The sequence below is a fragment of the Grampus griseus genome, assembly GCF_964374135.1.
Source record: "Grampus griseus genome assembly, chromosome: X".
In the NCBI taxonomy this organism is placed as follows: domain Eukaryota; kingdom Metazoa; phylum Chordata; class Mammalia; order Artiodactyla; family Delphinidae; genus Grampus; species Grampus griseus.
Window position 1 is genome coordinate 102343470 of NC_138999.1, and position 19833 is coordinate 102363302.

Below are 19833 nucleotides of genomic sequence, written 5' to 3' on the forward strand. Positions count from 1 at the left end.
AGCCCTGGTCCGGGAAGATCCCACATGCCACGGAGCAACTGAGTCACAACTACTGAGCCTGCGCTCTAGAGCCCACAAGCCACAACTACTGAGCCCGAGAGCCACAACTACTGAAGCCTGCGTGCCTAGGGCCCGTGCTCTGCAACAAGAGAAGCCACCGCAATGAGAAGCCCGCGCACCGCAACAGAATAGTCCCCACTCGCCACGACTAGAGAAAGCCCACGTGCAGCAACAAAGACCCAACACAGCCAAAAATAAATAAATAATAAATAAATAAATTTTAAAAAGAAGTACAGATAATTATACCAAAAGACCATAGTGTTAAAAAAATACACAGATTTCTTAGAAAAAGAGTTGAGAAAATAAAAATGCCTTCCTCTCACCTTGGATGAAAATTCTTCCATCATACAGGAACAAATAATTCCAATCTGACTTGTGAATTTGGATTACAGAGTGAAAGGCAATGAAATTGATGTTAGAGGCCATTTGCTCTGGAACAGCCATAGCTGGAGTCCATTTGTAAATCCTGCTATGGAATAAGCAGTTTCATCTCTAGGAAACAAAACAAAAATTCCCATGATTCTCCATGACCTTTCCCTGGTAATCCTTCTGATCAAAAAAAGCCTTCAGCCAACCTATCTCAGCCTATTCCCTTCTCACAAGCCACAGATGTTTTCTCAGTGAGAAGGAATTGAAACCCCTAAGCAGAAGTAGATTATCGGAATAATGGTTGAAGAGAGGTGTAGGAGGGGGCTCTGATAACAGCAGCCATTGCCATCCTAAAACAATCCAGAAATCTCCTGTAATCACCTGTCCTCCTCCCCTCCATCATCCTTCTCTGTTCTAACACAGGCTCCTGCCACTGTTTTTACATGAAACACACACACAGAGTCTGACAGCTCTGAGCTTCCTTCCCTGCCCTTTCCCGTGGGGAAGCCAGTGCGTGATGAGAGGAGGGGAACCTGGCTAAGCACCACCCTCATAAACTATCCCAGAAATTAGATCACCAAAAGTTCTTGACCAGAGTATTCTGCACTACAATAGCCTCTTGAGGAATGGCTACTAAATGGATTAAAAGCAGTAGCTAGGAGCTGGCCAAATCCCGGTAATTTGAGCACCAAAATTATTAAGGAAAAGGGCTTCCCTGGTGGCGCAATGGCTGGGAGTCCACCTGCCGATGCAGGGAACACGGGTTCGTGCCCTGGTCTGGGAAGATCCCACATGCCGCGGAGCGGCTGGGCCCGTGAGCCATGGCTGCTGAGCCTGCGCGTCCGGAGCCTGTGCTCTGCAACGGGAGAGGCCACAACAGTGAGAGGCCCGCGTACCGCAAAAAAATAAATAAATAAATAAAATAAAAATTATTAAGGACAGTTATGAGCCACTGAAAAAATAGGAAGTCATAAGTCCACAGTGATACCAAGTAGATAAAGAAATAATGAGAGAGAAGGGAGGGCCTTTGCTTACAACAGAATACCATGTGCTGACTGGTAAATATGAAGGGAATGCTGGAGTTGGAAAATCATCATTTTGTAGATTGGTTCAGGCAAGAATTACCAATAGATGCTAAATCTAGGGGGAAATGTTTGGTGAGGAGTAGGATATTTGCATGGACTTATACTTTCTCCTCACAGATTGTTTACTAGTAGCAAAGAAGGGGAAAAAACAGTGATTATATAGTGCAGACACTGGGCAACACCTTGACCCAAAATGAGAACAGTCTATTTTTTAAATGGGACTTCAAAAATATCAATGTCATGGAAAGACGAAGAAAGGCTGTTTCAGATTAAAGGAGACTAAAGAAACAGGACACAATGGGTGATCCTAGAGCCAATCTTATATGACAAGAAAAATTGCTGTAAAGTATACTATTCAATAGATTAAAACAGTGTAACAATATTAAATTTACTGAAGTTGGTGACTGTGGCTATGTAAGAGAATATCCTTATTTTTAGGAAGTACACACTGGAATATTTAGGGGTAAAGGGCCATGATACATGTAAATTACCTTCAAATGGTTCATAAAAAAATATTATGTATCTCTATCTATCTAGATACAGAGAGAGCCTGAGTATAAATGATAAAGCAAATGGGGCAAAATATTATCAGTTGGTGCATCTGGGTCAAGAGGATGTGGGTATACTTGGTATTATTCTTGTAGCTTAATTTCAAATTTAAATGTTTCAGAAGTGCAATAGTTCCCTACATTGGTTAAGAATCTCAATCTAGCTACCTCTTAATCACTTTTTATTGTGTGTCCAGCACTCTCCTGGCCCTCTGGGGGGCTATGAAATGATGTTCCTACCCTTAGGAAGTTTAACCTCTCTTTAGGAATGAAGTCCCTCAAACGAGAAGCAGAGAAGGTTAGAAAATTTCAGCCAGGAGGTTAGAAAAGGAAGAAGAGATCAAGATAGGTGAATGGGGTCAAGAAGGGCTTCAAGGAGAAGGTAGGCCTGAGCCTCAAAGGCAGGATTTAAATCAGTAGAGGATATTTCAGATAATGTCAACAAATAGTTTGCATAATTCAGGGAGAGGCCTGTGCAGAGACTGAATGGACTGGAATGGAAATGGCTATTAGGAATTATTGGAAAGTATGGTTGGGTAAATAAGATAGGGCCAGTCTGTAAGTTCCTCAAGAGCAGTGTCTAACTGATCTCATACAAAGTATCCCCCACAGCAGAGGGCACTGGACCAAATTCACGGGTGGTGTCCAATACACCCTTATCACTTGATTAAGAAAAAATAATTTCATTGAGCCTAAAACCAAGATAAGAAGTTTGACCCCAATCCTATACATAACAAATATATATATAATTTTTATAGGTATTGAGCTGAGGGCAGGGACTTTCTAAAGTCCAAGCCAAACAAGCTAAGAGATAGTACAGGACCTGGCTGGACATTGACGGAAGGTAGTAGGTCCAGGTGGCAAAGCCAACGTGAGGTATTAACTGTTCTAATGCAGAAGTCTTTCAAGAGGCGCCGTCATTTTAAAAGAATGGCCTTGCAAGAAATCTGTCCTTTTAGCAAAGGGATGAATCTCCCCGAGCCGGGGCATTTTGAACACAAAAGGACACTGCTTAACCTCAGTGCTTACAACTGGAGCCCAGTTTGCTCAGCCTTTTTGAGGGTATTAGCGGCCTGGTTCTGTCCCTAGAAGTAGTTGGCCTTCTCACTGCTCAGCAGGGCCCCAGCAACTGGCTCTCAGAGCCCCAGCAGACCCTTGCCCCCATCTATGCTCTAGCGAAACTATATGCAAATTTTAGTTAATCAAACCCATTTCCCCACTAACTTGCATTAAAACATCAGCCATTTGTCTTCATTTCTGATTTCTTTTGACCAGCCTGTCACTTTTTTTTAAATAAATTTATTTATTTTTGGCTGCGTTGGGTTTTCATTGCTGTGCGCGGGCTTTCTCTAGTTGCAGCGAGCGGGGGTGGGGGGGTGGGCTACTCTTCATTGCGGTGCTTGGGCTTCTTACTGCAGTGGCTTCTCTTGTCGCAGAGCACGGGCTCTAGGCACGTGGGCTTCAATAGTTGTGGCATGAGGGCTCAGTAGTTGTGGCTCGCGGGCTCTAGAGCACGGGCTCTAAAGCACAGGCTCAGTAGTTGTGGCACACGGGCTTAGTTGCTCCACGGCATGTGGGATCTTCCCAGACCAGGGCTCCAACCCGCGTCCCCTGCATTGGCAGGTGGAGTCTTAACCACTGCGCCACCAGGGAAGTCCCCAGCCAGTCACTTCTAACACCTTTAGGCTCGATATCAACAAGCACCAAAATGCATTAGAGGTGGGGTCAGCAAACCGTGGCCCACAGGCCAAATCCCGTCCATCTGCCTGCATTTCTATGACCCTCATGCTCAGAGTGGTCTTTACGTTTTAAATGGTTGGAAAAAATCAAAATAATAATAATTCAGAACATGTGAAAATGAAACCCACACGTGAAATTCAAATTTCAGTGTCCGCAAATGAACTTTTATTGGCACACAGTCACGTTCATCCTTTTACATATTATCAATGGCTGGTTTTGTTCTATAGCTAACAGTTGAATAGTTGCAGAGACCACGTGGCCTGCAAAGCCTAAGATAGTTACCAGCTGGCCCTTTCCAGAAAAAGTTTGTTGGCCCCTGCCCTAGAGCAGTGGTTCTCAGTTTGGGACGATTTTGCCCTCCAGGGGACATTTAGCATTATCTGGAGACAGTTTCGGTTGTCACAGCTGGGGATGGGATGGTATAGTGTGCTACTGACATCTAGTGGGTAGGGATGCTACAGTGCACAGGACAGCCTCCACAGCAAAGAATTATCTGGCATCAAAAGACTATAGTGCTGAGGTTGAGAAACCGTGGATTGGAAGAACCTAAAATACTTCTAGTAAAGGGGAAACTCCATCCTTAACAGGGATTCCGTTTAGTGAACACCCAGATCTTTAATTTACATTAGCTCATGGAACCTTCGCAATCACCCTGCAAGGGAGTTACTGATATTCTTCTTTTACAGGGAAGTTTTGACCACAACTTGCCCCAGAGCATACACAGCTGGCAAGTCTGTCTGGCTCCACAGCCGGTATTTTTCCACACCTCAGTGCCTGCCGGGGCTCGGTGACGTCACAGGCAAGTGTTGTTCCCGCTCGGCTGCCCCCTAGTGTGCGAGCTGCGCAGACGCAGGCCAGTGTCGTTTCCCCCGGTACCCGCTCAGACGCCTCCAGGCCTCGGTTCGAAGAGGGTATCCACCACCCTCCGGTCTCCAGCATCTGGCCATTCGGGAAATGAAGCTGAGGAAAGGAAACCGCACCTCGACGGCGACCAGAACTATGAAAACTGACCACTCTCCCTCTTGCCCGCTTTAATGCTGGCAGGGACAAAAGGAGGATTCCCTCCCTAGGAGACCCTATCCATAGAAGGTTTTTCAAGTCATATCCATGAATTTTAGGGATGCTCACATCACAGTATTAAATAAGACATGCAGCGCAGAGTTCTTTTCCTTCTGGAATTAAAACTCACCCGAATCTTATTCTGTAGGGTTTGGCAACTCCACTTTCTCCATCTATTTATTATCCTGGAAGATAATGAGCTCAACGCATCAGTTAAGTCCATGCTAATGAAGGAAAAGTAAAGGACTTCCTGCTCATCTCCACCTCACCCCATGGAAATTTCAAGCCCAGGTGGGGGGAGTAGGCCCAGCAGCCTACCCAGGAAGGTTGCAAACTGGCTGATGGTGCCTCCCTGAGCTCCTCGGTCACCCCCTTTGAAAGGAAGCCACCCACTCCTCCTAAGGCAAACCGCGGTGGGCCCATCACCTAATGATCACACAGCCGTTGAGCATTTCTTTGAATTTTATTGAAAATTGACATGGACATTAGAAAGGTATCAAGCTAAACAATGCTGGTTTCGGGATGTTTCTCCTGGCGAATGAAAGCCCCAGAGGGCCAATGACTGGTCACATCTCTGAGCAAAAAGAACAAAGGAGAAGAAAGGAAAAACAGACTCTGGAAAACATGCAAAGAGGCTCTCTCAAGAGACACAGAACAGTGGAATGGCAATGGTTGTAGGGATATATGGGAATGAGCACACTCACATGGTATTTTGATGCAAGTTAAACCAATGAATTCGAGGCAGATTTATCAACATCAAAGCTCTCCCTCCAGATCCCAAGTTGAGCAGAAACTTCTCTCAAAACCCCAACTGGCCTTGGAAGGTTGAACGGAGTCATTTTGCTCTCACTAAGCTTAAACTCCCCCGACTCTCCCTTCTCCACCTGAGAGTTAGTAGATCCACTTCCCCCACTTGCTGGGGGGTCTGCAGAAGGTCTGCGAATGCTGAAGAAGACATGAATGTTGCTCGACTTTCTCATCCATATTCAGAAATGTTTAATAGTGGCTGTAGACAGTCAACCCATTGAACCAGAGAATTGGTGTTTAAAAAGAAAAACAGAAAACTCAAACGAAAACTTGTGAACAGTACTTCCACACCCACAGCTGAGGTCTCCTGCCTCAGTCACTTACACTTGGGTGAGTCGTCCTGCAGTTGTCTCTCTGAGGCTACATTTGGTCCATTCTCCAGCTCGGATGGTTCTTTGCATGCCTTGTTAGGTTAGGACAAGACACTTCCATTTAAAATACCACGTAAGTCGGGAGAGAGCGTCTTGCCTGGACACAGGGACACAATGAACACTTGTTGTGTGGTGTGTGTGTGTGTGTGTGTGTGTATGCGAACGCACTTTGGAGGGAGAGGGAATTGGTTGGTTTCTGATTTGAGACAATATGGAACCCTAACTCTTCTACAATGGCAGTCTTCTCCTTTAGACTTAGTGCAGCTGCTGAAGACAAGATTAAAAAAAGCTGGAGAGGGAGAGAGAAAGAAAGAAAACATGAAATTAGCTAAAGAAAAAGGATATTCCGAATAAGACAGGGTGAGGGAAGTAGGCAGTGTGAGGTAGCACAGAGCATACTTGGAGAAGACAGGTGAGAAATGGGGTCGCTGATGGGCCATCACCACAGGGAAATGTGCCGAGGTTTTAAGAACACCACACACCAGTTAAAAGCTTCTTGTTTTAATTAAAACAAAAAGAGAGAGAGAGAGCACATATTAACAGCCACATGTGAATGCCAAATAATTAAAACAAAAAACATAAACAACAAAAAAGTGATCTGTACTGCAGCTAGGAAAAGCAAACTTCTGGCTTAAGAGACATGAGGGGTGTGTGTGTGTACACATGGGGATTTTTCAAGAAAACCGTTCTATCCCAGTCTCGGCTGGGGTGGGCGTGGAGCCAGACACAGACCATTTCTAACGACTGGTTTTGTTTCACCAGAAGTCAACAGAGTACTTAGGGTATTTTTTTAAATAGTAATAACTGTACCACTTAAAAAGTCTTTTCACTGAAGAAGGAAGAAAACCTTTCTGTCTACAGTGAGACAAGCTACCCAATAAAATAAGCATTTTAATTCTTTTAATAGCCTTGGTTGACTTCCTAAAGGTCTCGTGTTCACTCACAGGGTAGATTTTTGTTTACCAAACTTCCTTGATGACAAGGATCATCTAGGGCACCTGTTAAACATCCGTCCGCACGCCCCATTCCAGACTCCCAGGAAAGCTGAGCAGCTAACAGGTGCCTGTGACTCTTATCGTCAGCGGAAGTGCTCAGTGCTGGCCTAGAGCCCTCTGCTTTGCCTGTCCCTACCCACCCCATCCTCGAATATTTTCTTATGGGATAAAAACCTCAAAGGCCCTCTAATACTAACTATTCATTTCCTCTGGAACATCAAAAGACTCGTCTCTAGGAACATACATGAACACATTGAGTCCATCTATAAAATGGCTCGGGACTCAGGACACACTGCATTTAGCCTGGCTTCTGCCATGAAACAGGACTGGGGCGTCTGGCAAGTCCCTTCATTTCTCGGGGCCTCAATTTCCTCTTACAAGAAAGTGGGTCCTATCTGTCTTCTGGACCAAAATGTCTCCCCTCATACGAAATTCCTGCCTAGTCTCTGAAGGTCTCTCAAAGGCTGGGTGGCTCTAATACCTTTTGAAGTTTTCAGAGCTCCTCAAGCCTCAAGCAGTTAATCTGTAAACAAATGCAAATGAGGGAGCCTCCGATTTGTAATGCAAATAATTACAGCGGATGGAGACCGATTCGTTGTTTATGTTTGGGATTCTTGGGAAGCAGCCGTGAAACTGGTCACAGAAACATCAAAGCTACAAATAAGCAGCCTTTCCCAAGACCTGACAGCCCTAGCTTAGCATCTCCCTGAGCTACTGGCTGAGTACCCAAGCTTTTTTGTTTTTTAAATCTCCGAGCACAGGGTCTCCGAAAATGCTCCACGGTGTGACTTGGATTTTCTCAAGAAACTAGCTTATGCTTTCGCAGCACCACCTTCATACTTGCTTCTGGCCACTCACCAATCAGTGACTCACCAAACAATACATGTCAAAACTGCACTCTTGCTTTGCCAACAAGAAAAGATAAAGTGTGTGCATTTGTTTGCTTTTCGTTTTTTTCTGCTTTTTGCTTCCTGTCATTATCTATTATTGAAGAGAGAACTCCCCTTCCCATTCTCAATACTTCAAAAAGGCCTGAAAATTTCACATAGCCTTGTTTGTGTGTTTTGAAAGAAAGTGACCAAAAAAAAAAAAACCCTCAAAAATAAAAAAGAAGGTCATGGTCAGTGCCAGTGGGACTGTGAGGCAGAAATCAAAAGAAGAGGTGGGGCTTGAAGTGGAAGTACATGGCAGGGGCAGGGGACCCAGCTGCCTGGCGCTCCAAAGGAAAGCTGTCAGTTACAATAGGAACCTTGGCTTAAAAGGCTAAATGGAGTCCAGTCCAGCTGTAGCGGGGAATACTATTCAGTACACAGCCATGGATTACTGCAAAGGAAGGGCAGAGAAACGGCGTGTTAGCCACAGATCGTTGCCAGGTCACTCCAGCTCTCACTCTCTCACTGGCCAAACACCAAAGGCCACTGTGCCTCATGGCCCTGACAATGGAGGGCTCTCAACTTCAAAGGGGCTCCCAAAGCCACTATCGGATGGGCCCCATCATACAAATCAGGGCTGGAAGATTTTTAAAATACCAAATCCTTAGACTGGAGACAAAGTTAGGGACCTTCCAAGGCACACCTCTTTTCTCCTCTCCAACTGACAGTCTCACCTCTTCTTATTGTGGGGCACGCGCAAAATACAGATTGAAACTCATCATCACATTCACCAAATAGACTGGAAGATTCATCAGAGCAAAACTGAAAACACTGATTCTTTGACCACTCAGTTTAGCAGTTTGTGACAGGGGATGATTATACCTGCTACTGGCCCTGCCTTATTGGGATGGTGTGGCGTCCTAAGGGAACTTACAGAGGAGATGCTGAGACACCTCGTAACAATTCCCTAAGACACTAGGTTGGTACTAATATTCAGGTTTATTCTGCCTTCTGCATCTGTGGGGTACTCAGAATAACAGAGGGGGGAAATTCATGCTACTTTCTTCAGCAGTCGTGTTGTCTGGGAAGGGCTGGCTGTAAGCAAACTCGTTCCAGGTTTTTAACACAGCTTGAGTGCAATTATTTTGAGTGAATCAAAACTGGAAAGGGCTGGGCTGACAGGCCAGGAGGAGAAGGCACCAAAGGATTCTCCTTCTGGAACCCTCTGAGAAGAGGCTGCGGCTCTTCTGTTGGGGGCTGAGGGATGGTTGGGGAAGCCAAGTGACTGCGGACTAATGGGGAAAGCCGTGCTGACTGGTGCTCACCCAGCCATGGTGGATGCAAATACCTCAGGGGAACAAGCAGCAGCCAGAGTTGGAACAGGGAAGCTGGTGGTACAGAAGAGCAGGTGGGACCCCTGAACATGTTACAGTCCAGCAAAGATGGAGTGGGGAGTGGCCGGCTGGGGGCGCTGGGAGGGGCACTGGGATGCAGGATGCATCTTTGAACCACGTGACTGATGGCTTCTTGACCAGAGGCCAGACGCCGTCCTCAGACTCTCGGCTTCTATAAACCTTGGCAGGAAGAAAGGGGAGGGCACGGGTTCTGTGCCCACAGACGTGTTAAGGGGGAATTAGAGACAGGGAAGCCCAGCTCTGTTGCACAGGAAAAGGGCGTCTACAGGAAGCCCAAACTGAAAATGAAAACAGAAGTTGGGTTAATGAATGGATGGATTAATGTCAAAAAAAAAAAAAAGGTTAGAAGAAAATGTCTTGATGACTAATGGATAAATTAGAATATAGCTGTGTTAGATGGTCTTAAGTCCTTATTGCACTGGCTTCTGGGAACATGCTTTCTCTCTCATTCACCCACACACCTCTGAGTGGCGACCACAGTGGCATTAGCTAGCAAAACAATTATCAACAGCCACAAGAATACTTCTCTCTTCTTAATTCCTAGGTCCTGACTAGTGCCCCCCACCCAGACACCTTGTAGAGGAATACCTTTAGCAAATCTCCAGGTGGCCTCAGGCCACGGCGCAGCGCCAGGCCCTCAGCCACTGAGTGCCTCGCCCCACAGGGAAAGCAGAGGAGGTAGAGGTTTCACCTTCGGAGAGTCCCAGTCCACTACCTCGTACCCCTGGGGAAAGATCTGTTCGAGACGTGTCTGGGGGCAGTAACCGGGCTCTGCACTAGGGTCCAACCACAGTCACCTGAAAACCTGAACTACGGAAATCCATTATTGGTTTGTGTTCACACTGCACTTTGAACTTTCTCCCATTTAAACTTCATCCTTGTGACGCAAGTTTGACATATGAGGAGGCTGAGAAACACGGTGAGGCCAACGGACTTGCCTGAGGTCACAGAGAAAGTCACAACCAAGAGGCGCAGCACCTGAATCCCTTGGCTGTTTGATCAAGACTCTTTCCTTCACGCCATGGTGTCCCTGAGAACTCCTTGCCTGTGGATCTAAGCCCCTGGTTATTTTTTACCTGAACACATTTATCTCATTAAATAAAGATACTGGGGAGGGACAGTTAAAAGCATATGCTGAGTATGTTTGTACAGTCACTTCCTCGGAGTGAATACATCCACGCCTACACACCCACACACACACACTCACGTGAGTGGCAGTGTATACCAGGAACTAGGCGTTTTGCATTCTTGTTCCTCGCTATGTGAGCATTGGCAAGTCTCTTAAATTCCCCACTCCTCCATTTGTTCATCTTGTCAACTGAAGGTCAGCCCTTTCTCCTCTACCTCACGGGACTGTTGTAATGTGGAAATGAGGTACCATATGGAAAAACACTTTGAAGAGTGTGAAAATGTAATACAAATGCTCAGCTCTATTTTTCTTCTTTGTCTACTTCCTAGGGGAAGAGAAACCTATAGAACACTGCAACAGCCTACGTCCTGGGCTGCACGGGAAGGCTGAAATATTTTGATATGTGTGTACCGTCCATGCACTGGGCACCCCCAACCAAGGGTCAAGGGGCCAGCAACCACTGAGACATAGCACCTGCAACTGTGTGCGGGTCACAGAGGAAGGATTTCTCTTGCAACTGCAGACAGCTGCCAGCAGTGCCTCAAGCCATTTCAAAACCAGCAAGGAACAGTAAGCCTCACTCTGCCTGCACTCTAGTTAATGAGGGGTGGCCTTTGTGATCCACCCCTGAAATGAGGGCTTTGGGGGATGGACGGGTTGCCTTTGCTGCTTTCAGACCCCAGGGAGCCAAGGCCTCCTTCCCCTATTTGGTTTGGAACGGCTTTTGTGGTGTGCTGGCGAGGAGCATGCCAGAAAAAGCCAACCTACTCAGGGTCGGGGTTGGCTGTTCCCACTGTTTGCCAATTGCCTCTCACTTGGAAAGTATGGCTTTAATTATAGTTTTGCCAGGACTCATTTTAGTAATGGCCATTACCAATGATTTACTCTGGGAAGGCTGAACCAAAGTGTGTCAAAGAGCGTTAATTTGGGTTTCATTAACTGAAATCTAACTGAACAGGATGCAACTTTCCTGTTGTCCTCATTGAAAATGGGGGGGGGGGCAAAGAAAATACACATGAACTGAGTGCCGGCCTCTGTGCTGGGCACTGGGACTGCAGCCATGGACAGACACTCTCGGAGTTGTGAGTCTTCCTAGGTGGAAACCTGCTGTTTCATTCAAGTCAACTACCAGGGCGCCGAGACTTGCTTTTAAGCCAGACAATAAATCATTTCATTGTTCTTTTCGGGTTGTTTCCTTTGGCCCAATTTCACGGGCCTTATGCTTCAGAAGCCTCTATGGACTTCCTCTTCGGGATTTGCCTGAAAGTAGGATGTTTTGCCAGCTGCCCAAAGTCCCCAGGGCAGTAGCTGCAGCGATTAGTTCGGTGACTAACAGCAGGCTCTCCGTTTAAATCATAAGTTCCATGGGTGAGTGGGGAGAAGTCTTCTCAATATTTTATAGTCCCTGACCCAAACAAAGCAAATGTAAAAGGCATTTATGAGACAGCCGGGGTATTCTGAACACTGACTAGAAATTTTATGTGAACGAATTGTTCATTTTGGGGGTGTGATAATGGTGGCGTTGTCGTTATTTATTTTTTTTAAGAGTCATGAGCTCTTAGAGATGCATGCTGAAGTATTTACAAATGAAATGATATGGGTTTCGCTTTGCAGTAATCCAGCCGGTTTGGAGCAATAGATAAGACAGGATTGGTGTATGTTGACAGTTGTTTGGGGGCTGTGTTGTGGGTACATGGGGCTGCATTGTACTGTCCTTTCTCTTCTTTCGTTCCTGCTTGAAAGTTTCTATGGTAAAGTTTAACAATGGTAATAAGCCTAATTATGTTAGATTTAAAATATTTATGTTCCTCCCCACTCACTACCTGAGTCTAGTTAAAAAGATAGAAGCAACTTAATCATCGCTATAACCAACGTATAAACTATGTGATGCCAGGGGCTGCTTTATTCACTCCTGCAGACACAACACCTAGCCCTGAGGAATCCACCTTACCAACGGTGACCTGCTTACCTACTTATCAAAGGTGTTCATGAAGCTGGTACTTGTAGAATTAAATATTCTATAATATCTGAGAACCTTCATTTTCTTCCACTTTTATTATAGTTTTGGGGGCCAAACGAAATTAGAGAACTTGAACCCCTCAGGTAAGAAACAGCCACCAGAGGGAAACAGAGAAGCAAGTTTCCGTTGGCTCAAAACATTCCCAAACCTGGGCGCCAAGGCTGACCGTGACGTTGCAGAACAGGGCTTGTGAACTCAACAGTTCCCCTCGTCACAGCAGTTTAGTTAATTTTGAAAGTAATGATGAAGGCGCCTTTAGAAAAAAAAATGGCCAAAATTGAAACTTCAAATATTGATCACAGGATCTACTTATGCTACCTAGCTGTTCTAGTAGCAAAAGTCTGAAAACACCCCACTTGTACTCAGGAAGGCAAACATTCCCACATGTATACCTGAAATCACACCAGCCTATTTTTTCATAATATAAGTCACAAGAGAATACCAGCTAGAACAATGAAGCAGCTTCTTTGATATTAGATACGTGTGTTGGGCAGGGGGTGGGATTCGGGGAGGTGTGTTCTAGAAGCCACTGGCAGTTCTATTTAGAGTTAATGAAGCTTACCGGGACCCTGGGTCTCATGCAGCATGCAGCAAACAGCAGAGTTAACTGTAAAACAGTAAAAGCTGATGAAGGTGGAGTGAGCTTGGGGAGAAATCAAATATTATGAATCAAACATAATATTATGCTGACACACACAATGAAGAGTTAGAGGTCAGAGGAGATTAGGAGGAGTGGGGAGGGGAAGAAGGGAGGGTGTGCTGGTAGGGACCCCCGAAACACCGGTACTCTTTCTTAACCTCTTTAAGGGCAGCCAAAGGAAGTTCTCAGTATGTGACTCTATTAGATCCGATCACCATCTCTCAAGAAGAAATGCTTCTACCCCTACTTCCGCCCTCAACCCCCGCCCCCCCATCATCACCACGGGACAAGGGTGACACAGGTCTAATGATGGGTCTTCCAGAGGTTAGCCAACTGTTCAGGGAATTACATAAAAAGCCCACACCTGGGGCCACTTATATATCTGGAAATACAGAAGAGGACCCCTTATTGGGGTCCTCTGCCTGGGGGTGGGGTGGCAGTCAGTTAATTGAGGGCAACGAGGAGAAAGCCTGGTCTGGGAGGAACTTCCACTGAACAGCTCAATAGGGACTATTTATAGTTGAGTGTCAGTGGGGTCCCAACAAATGAATCTCCTAATTCCTGCCAGCAGGCCATGAAACTGCCCCAGGGACTGAGTTAACAAACACCACAGGACTACGGAAGGCCGGAAGACAAATTTAGGCTTTTCTGATCTTAAAAATAGAAATCCATTCCTGCCGCGCAACTAACACAAGTCAGTTAATATACAGTGCGCCCAAAGAGGCTTTTTTCGGGCTACCTGAACTTTATCTATCAGGTAATACCACAAAAAGTTAGTCTGTGACTTTGACATATAGACTGTGAGATTCAGTAACAAAAAATCTCTGGACTAATTGGTGAAAATACCCAAATTACATTTTTGAAAAAAGAATATTCAGATGGCAAAACTGAGTGCCTTTAAATATAAGCTATTTTACTGTTGTATTTTATTGTTGGTGAAATGTTATACTGTTTTATCCTTAAGTGATAAGTCAGGCACAGAAGAAAGGATGTTTCCGCCTTCTGGCAAATATCCAATAGTTGAGTCCAGCAACAAGTGGCTAAGAACAGAAGGCAATGACCAGGGACATGTTTCAGATCCTCGGGCCGCTTTAGTAAGGACACTGCTTGACACTGCAAATGAGGGCTCCTCCAGTCACACTGCACAAACAATTAGAGCGCAAGGGACCACCGGATGTTTTCCTGGTGTTGTACAGGTCCCGTCGGAAATGCTTTTCTCTTCTCTGGTTCTGGGATAAGGGATGGATAACTTCAGCAAGCAAGGCCTGGGCTTGGGTCAGGGATACTGACCCACATGGTAACCAAGAGCTCATGCTATCCTGCCTCACCAAACGCCAGGGGAGACAGATGGATTGTACAGTCATCCCCGGCGTGGAGGATGGTGCCCGCGGAGGATACTAGCATCTGAGGGTTCCCCACCAAGTCCCCGGTACCCCAGGCTGGGAACAACAAAGCAGCCAAGAGGGAGGGACGGGAAGGGGTGAGAAATCAGGACCAAGTTGCAGCCTTCAGCGGCAGCACTTGAACCCTGTTGGCCGCAGCCGTGAGAACTGAGCGGGGGGGCGAGGGGGGGGTCTCCAGGCATGGAGAGGTGAACCACCTTAGACCTAGGACAAGCGAGCAGAGGCCTGTGAGCTGGATCGGCTCCAGCCTCCCGGGGGAAAGAGGGTGCCCGGAGGCTCCTGCTACCCTCTCTCTGCACTTCTTTCTGTTCATCTCTTTCCTGTAACTTTGCAGCTTCTCGTTGTTTCCTCCCTTCTTCTTTCTCCTGTCTCACATTCCTTTTGCTTTTCGTCCCCCTTTCCCTCCCTCTCCTCCTACCTTGAGTTTGCAGGGTTTTCCCAAGCGGGCCGAGCAGAGGGGCTGGGCCTCTGGGGCCACACACCGCCCTCCCCTACTCTCAGCTCCCCAAACTCAGGGAATCCGAAGGTCTAGTGGGGACACCGAGATCAGCCCACAGCTGGCCTCGGTCACCGCCCTGAGGGGATGAGCAGGATGGGAGAGAGGCCCTCGCCCCAGAGCAGCCCACTACTTACTTCTTCTTCTCTTTGTCTCTTTTCAGAGTCTGTGAGCCTCCAGCCTGGGAGCCCTGGGACTGGAGCAGCTCGGCTGCCGTCTTTCTCTGTTTGAAAGCGTTCACTTCATCATCCAGGGATTTCTTCTTATCCTCCAGCTTCTTCTTCTCGTCCTGGTGCAGTTTCTTCAGACGGTCAAACTTCTCATGCAGCTGGCAGGGAAGCACAGGGAGTTTGGGGAGACCCCCTGTGAGCAGATCCCAGCTGAGCCCGGGGTGGGGGGGGGATGGGCAGGCTTGCGACCCTCAGGACCCTGGGACCTGACGAGCCATTTCTGCCAGGGACGGCTATGATAGCACCAAAGGGCACCATGTTCTGGACAGTTCCCTTCTGCCATCTTACCTCTGTGTTTCTGCTGCGGAATATGGTCAGGGAACCGTGCATTCTGCTTAATCAAGCATTTTATTTAAAAGAGTCCCGAGAGTTACTACATGTGGATAAAAATAACATCAGTGATAATACAGAACATTTATTGAGTGCTTATTATAGGCCAGGCACTGACTTTTATAAGCACTTTATATGTATTAACTCATTTAATCATCACAACAACCCTATGAGGTAGATTCTGTTATTGTCTGCATTTTATAAGGAAATAGAAGGTATGAGAAGTTAAGGAATTTGCCCAAGCTCAACTCATTCTTTTTATTTATTTATTTATTTATTTATTTTTGGCTGCACTGGGTCTTCCTTGCTGCGTGCAGGCTTTCTCTAGTTGCAGCGAGCGCGGGCTATTCTTCCCTGCAGTACGTGGGCTTCTCATTGCGGTGGCTTCTCTTGCTGCGGAGCACGGGCTCTAGGTGCGCAGGCTCAGTAGTTGTGGCTCGTGGGCTGTAGAGCGCAGGCTCAGTAGTTGTGGCACACGGGCTTAGTTACTCTGTGGCATGTGGGATCTTCCCGGACCAAGGATGGAACCCGTGTCCCCTGCCCTGCATCGGCAGGCGGACTCTTAACCACTGCGCCACCAGGGAAGTCCTTCAACTCATTCTTTAGATGATTATATAATGACATCTCTCTCAATATGAAAGGGGCCCCTGCCTTTTCTTATTCCCTCCAATCAGGGAGATCATGGGGAGTTGCAGAGAAAATTTCAGCAGTGCCGAAGTTGGTCAAAGACAAGACTTGTTCTTGGACATGGAAGGAGATAAAAGAATTTTAGAAAATGGGATGATTGCGGAAACCTCAGCTTTGATCAAGGGGAGGCTTACTAGCCCTGAATAGAGCCAGAGACCCAAAGGAGAAGAGCAAGAATATTCTGGCATGCCACTGTGATAAGTGGATCAGAGCGCTAGGGGTGTAGGTGGTAACAAACTAGCATGTGATAAACTACCCTGAATAGTAAGAGCAGCCCAAGCATCATTTCACTTTCTTTTGAGGATTCAGGAGGGAATGGAGGGTTCTGCAGCACTCACAGTACACTGTGAAGGAGGTCACGTGTCCTACAGGTATCTGGGACTGTCACTGAGTAAGGGGTGGTGGATGACAGACCTGCTGTGTAAACCAGCTTTTGCTAGTCACTTGGGGCAGGCTGGTGGTGGAAGCTCTGCTGATCAGTTGCTTTCGCCTGGCTTTTGTTCACTGGCCTTTCACTCATTTTCTTTATCGTTGAGATCCTCTCACCTGTCTTCCTAAAAGTACTGGGTGATATTATTCTTCTGAAAAGTGAAACTGAAATGAAGTCAATTCTCTTGCCATGGGCTTTGGCAATAACACCGGACAGCAGATTAAAAGAGGAAGAGGCTTGGGAAGTAATTAAGTGCTTCCTTTCTTTATGGGTTTCGAGGCCCAGAGAGCTGAAGCAGTTGCTGACGTGACCAAAACTGTGCCTGAGGCCAATTAATCTGGCAGCAGTAGGGGAATCGGTAGTGGGACCTCGGAGGCAAGGCAATGGTTAGAGGGCTAAATGCACTCTACTCTATTAGTCACGGCTTAAGTAATGAAAACTCCAGACAGACCATCAAGCCTTAGTTTAAAAACTTGCTAGAGCCGCACCAATGTTTCTTTAATGCTAGCATGAAATGGAATAGAATATTCAAGTGGATGGGGAAATGCAGCAGCTGTCACTGGTTTAGGATTCAGCAAGGTACCTAGGACTCCCTGGGACCATCTTTCCCCATGGCCCTCAGGGCAAGCAGGATGGAGCAGGACTGCGAAGAAAGTGATCAACTGTCCCTACTGGGCTCCGAACTCCCAGAAAGGGGGGGGAATATCAGCCAGCCCCTGACCTCGAGGGGCTAGGTCAGGTCTTGACTCTTGAGTGGCGCTGCCCAATAGAACTTTCTGTGGCATGAGGGTTGAGCATTTGAAATGTGGCTAATGCAACTTATAAACTGAGTTTTAAACTGTACTTAATTTCAATTCATTTAAATTTAAATAGCTACATGGGCTAGCAGCTACCTTATAGGACAGTGCGGCTCTAGTGAACTAAGTAACAGAGAACGAGAAAACATCCCGGCCTTGGGGAATGAGGGATGGAGAAGACACAGATCTCACAGCCTCCTCTGTGCCAGCCAAGGCACGGCGACAGATGCTGCGCCCCATTCCTGCCCGGAGGCTGCAAGACTCCCCCAGCTGCTCTCTTGGGGCAGGAACCCCTGTCTTGCCCAAGTTCAGCCTCCTTTTCCTTCCCACCTGGCACGCAGGCTCACATTTACCTCTTTTTCTGCCTCTTTAAGTTCAGCTTCTTTCTCTTTGACTCTCTGGACGAACATCTGTCTCATCTCCTCTTCTTTTTTCTGGAGCTCCCCTAGGAACTCATTCCTTTTGGCCTCATACGTCTCCTGTAAGCTGCGAACATGGTCAGGTTAATTCCCCTGCCTTTGGAATGGCTCCTGCTCACTGAAAACTGGCCCCAGTGATCCTCCCTGGGTTCTCCCACCCTCTCTTCCTCAATTCTGTGGGACGTGCAAAAGCAGAAGCACAGAGCTGTGGGCACCTGGACTGGCACGTGACAGCAGGGTCACAGGGTGCTGCGGGGTTATGGGGCCACCCCGGTGAACCCGAGAGATATCTGGAACTGGGAGTGACTTAGAACATCTGCTTCTATTCCCTGATTTACAGATAAAGAGAGAGGCCCAGAGAAGTGAGGTGACTTGCTCAAGATCACACAGCTAGTTAGAGGGAGAGCTGAGACCGGAAGCTGGGTTTCGTCTCATAATCTAGGTCCTTCCACCTGCACTATGCTGCCAGGTCCTGGCTCTGAAACTGATCACATTGATGAACGATTTCAACAAACACTTGATGAGACTCCACCATGTGCTGGACACAGAAATAAGTGATACTATGCTAGTCACTCAATATCTAGAGCCAACAGCCACTGTGCCTGCCAAGGAACTCACAGTCTAGTGGGAGATGCCTGGGTTAAGTCTCCCTGCCCCCGGCCTGGACTTAGCTTTAAAGAAATAGGAGTTAGCCTGGTGAACATGAAGAGGATGTGTGCTCCGAAGAGGGCAGCCTGTGGAAGGGCACATGTGGAGAAGGAATGGCACACCTGGCTGGAGTAGTGGGCGACGAGGCTCCTGAGTGTGGCAGGAGAGAGCAGGCATTGGATGCCATGTTAAGACTTAGATGTTTTAAGCAGGGCTGACTTGGTACGTTTTGAAAATGGGAAAGACCACTCTGGGCATTGTGTGAAGGACGGACTTTCCAACAATCCAAGTAAGAAATGACAGGATCTTAATTAACGTCAAGGGCTGGGAAGGAATGTGGGAATGGGAGACAAGCGAGGGAAGCAGAACTCCCAGGACTTGGGAGGAGTCAAAGATGATTCTGGTTTTTCGACTTGGGCAACCAGGTGGATGGTGGTGCTATGTACTATGACAGGGAACACTGGAGAAGGAGTACGTTTAAGGAGATGAATTAAATTTGAGACAGCTTGAGTTTCAGGTACATCCTCTATGGGACAGCCGAGTGAAAATATCCAGTAAGCAGTGGGATCACTGGGTTTGGAGCTCAAAAGTAAGATGTTAGCTTGGGAGTAATCTATTTCTAGGTGGTAATTAGGGCTGTGAGAGTAGAAAGAACCAGCTGCAAAGAACATAGAGAGTGAAAGGAGCAGAGGCCATCAGAAAGAACGGGGAAAGGCAGAAGCTGAACAAAATGAACCTGTCGATGAGGCTTTGAAGGAGTAGCAGCGCGCGCGAGAGGACTGAAACCGGCCAGACCAGTGCTAGAAAAGCGAACGGCGGAGAGAATTTCGGGGAGGAGGCAGAGGGGACGAGTATCAAATGCTATGTTGAGATTAAAAAGAGATGGGACTCAGAGGCCACAGTGGAATTGGCCGTGAGTATGTGACTGCTGACCTTGGAGAGAGGCGTCTGCATTCAGTGGTGCAGTGGAGGCGGAAGCCAGTAAACACGGAACAATTCTTTCCCCTTCCCATCACAGCCAAACTCCTTGACAGGGCGGAGGCTGGTGACGAGGAGCAGGGTGAGGGAGAGTTTCTTTAGGATGAGAATGTCTGCCTGCAACATGGAAAGGAGCCAGCAGAGAAAACGTGCAGAGGGCAAAGACGCGGGAAACAGAGGTAGTCAGGCTGGAGGCGACCTAGGAGGGGAGGGGACTAGACGACACCTCTTCCCCCGCAGGTGCAGTTAAAGCTGTCGGAAGGGAAGGAGGGAGAAAGCAAAGGCAACGCCCACCAGAGAGACCA

General features: G+C 47.1%; 1 protein-coding gene across 9 annotated transcripts in view; it reads right to left on the minus strand.

Annotated features, from left to right (window-relative positions):
- Nucleotides 1-5841: 5841 nt before the first annotated feature.
- SEPTIN6 (septin 6) overlaps nt 5842-19833 on the minus strand; it is a gene marked incomplete at its 5' end in the record, with an annotated part of 66413 nt that continues 52421 nt past the window's right edge. For 2 of the 9 annotated variants that reach the window (XM_082681572.1, XM_082681578.1), the window contains 3 exons: nt 8309-8357; nt 15147-15337; nt 17837-17969. In XM_082681572.1, the coding sequence (XP_082537698.1) occupies nt 8333-8357; nt 15147-15337; nt 17837-17969 (349 nt within the window). In that variant the 3' untranslated portion in view covers nt 8309-8332. The other 7 variants (XM_082681571.1, XM_082681576.1, XM_082681577.1 and 4 more) reach the window with 6 other exon arrangements.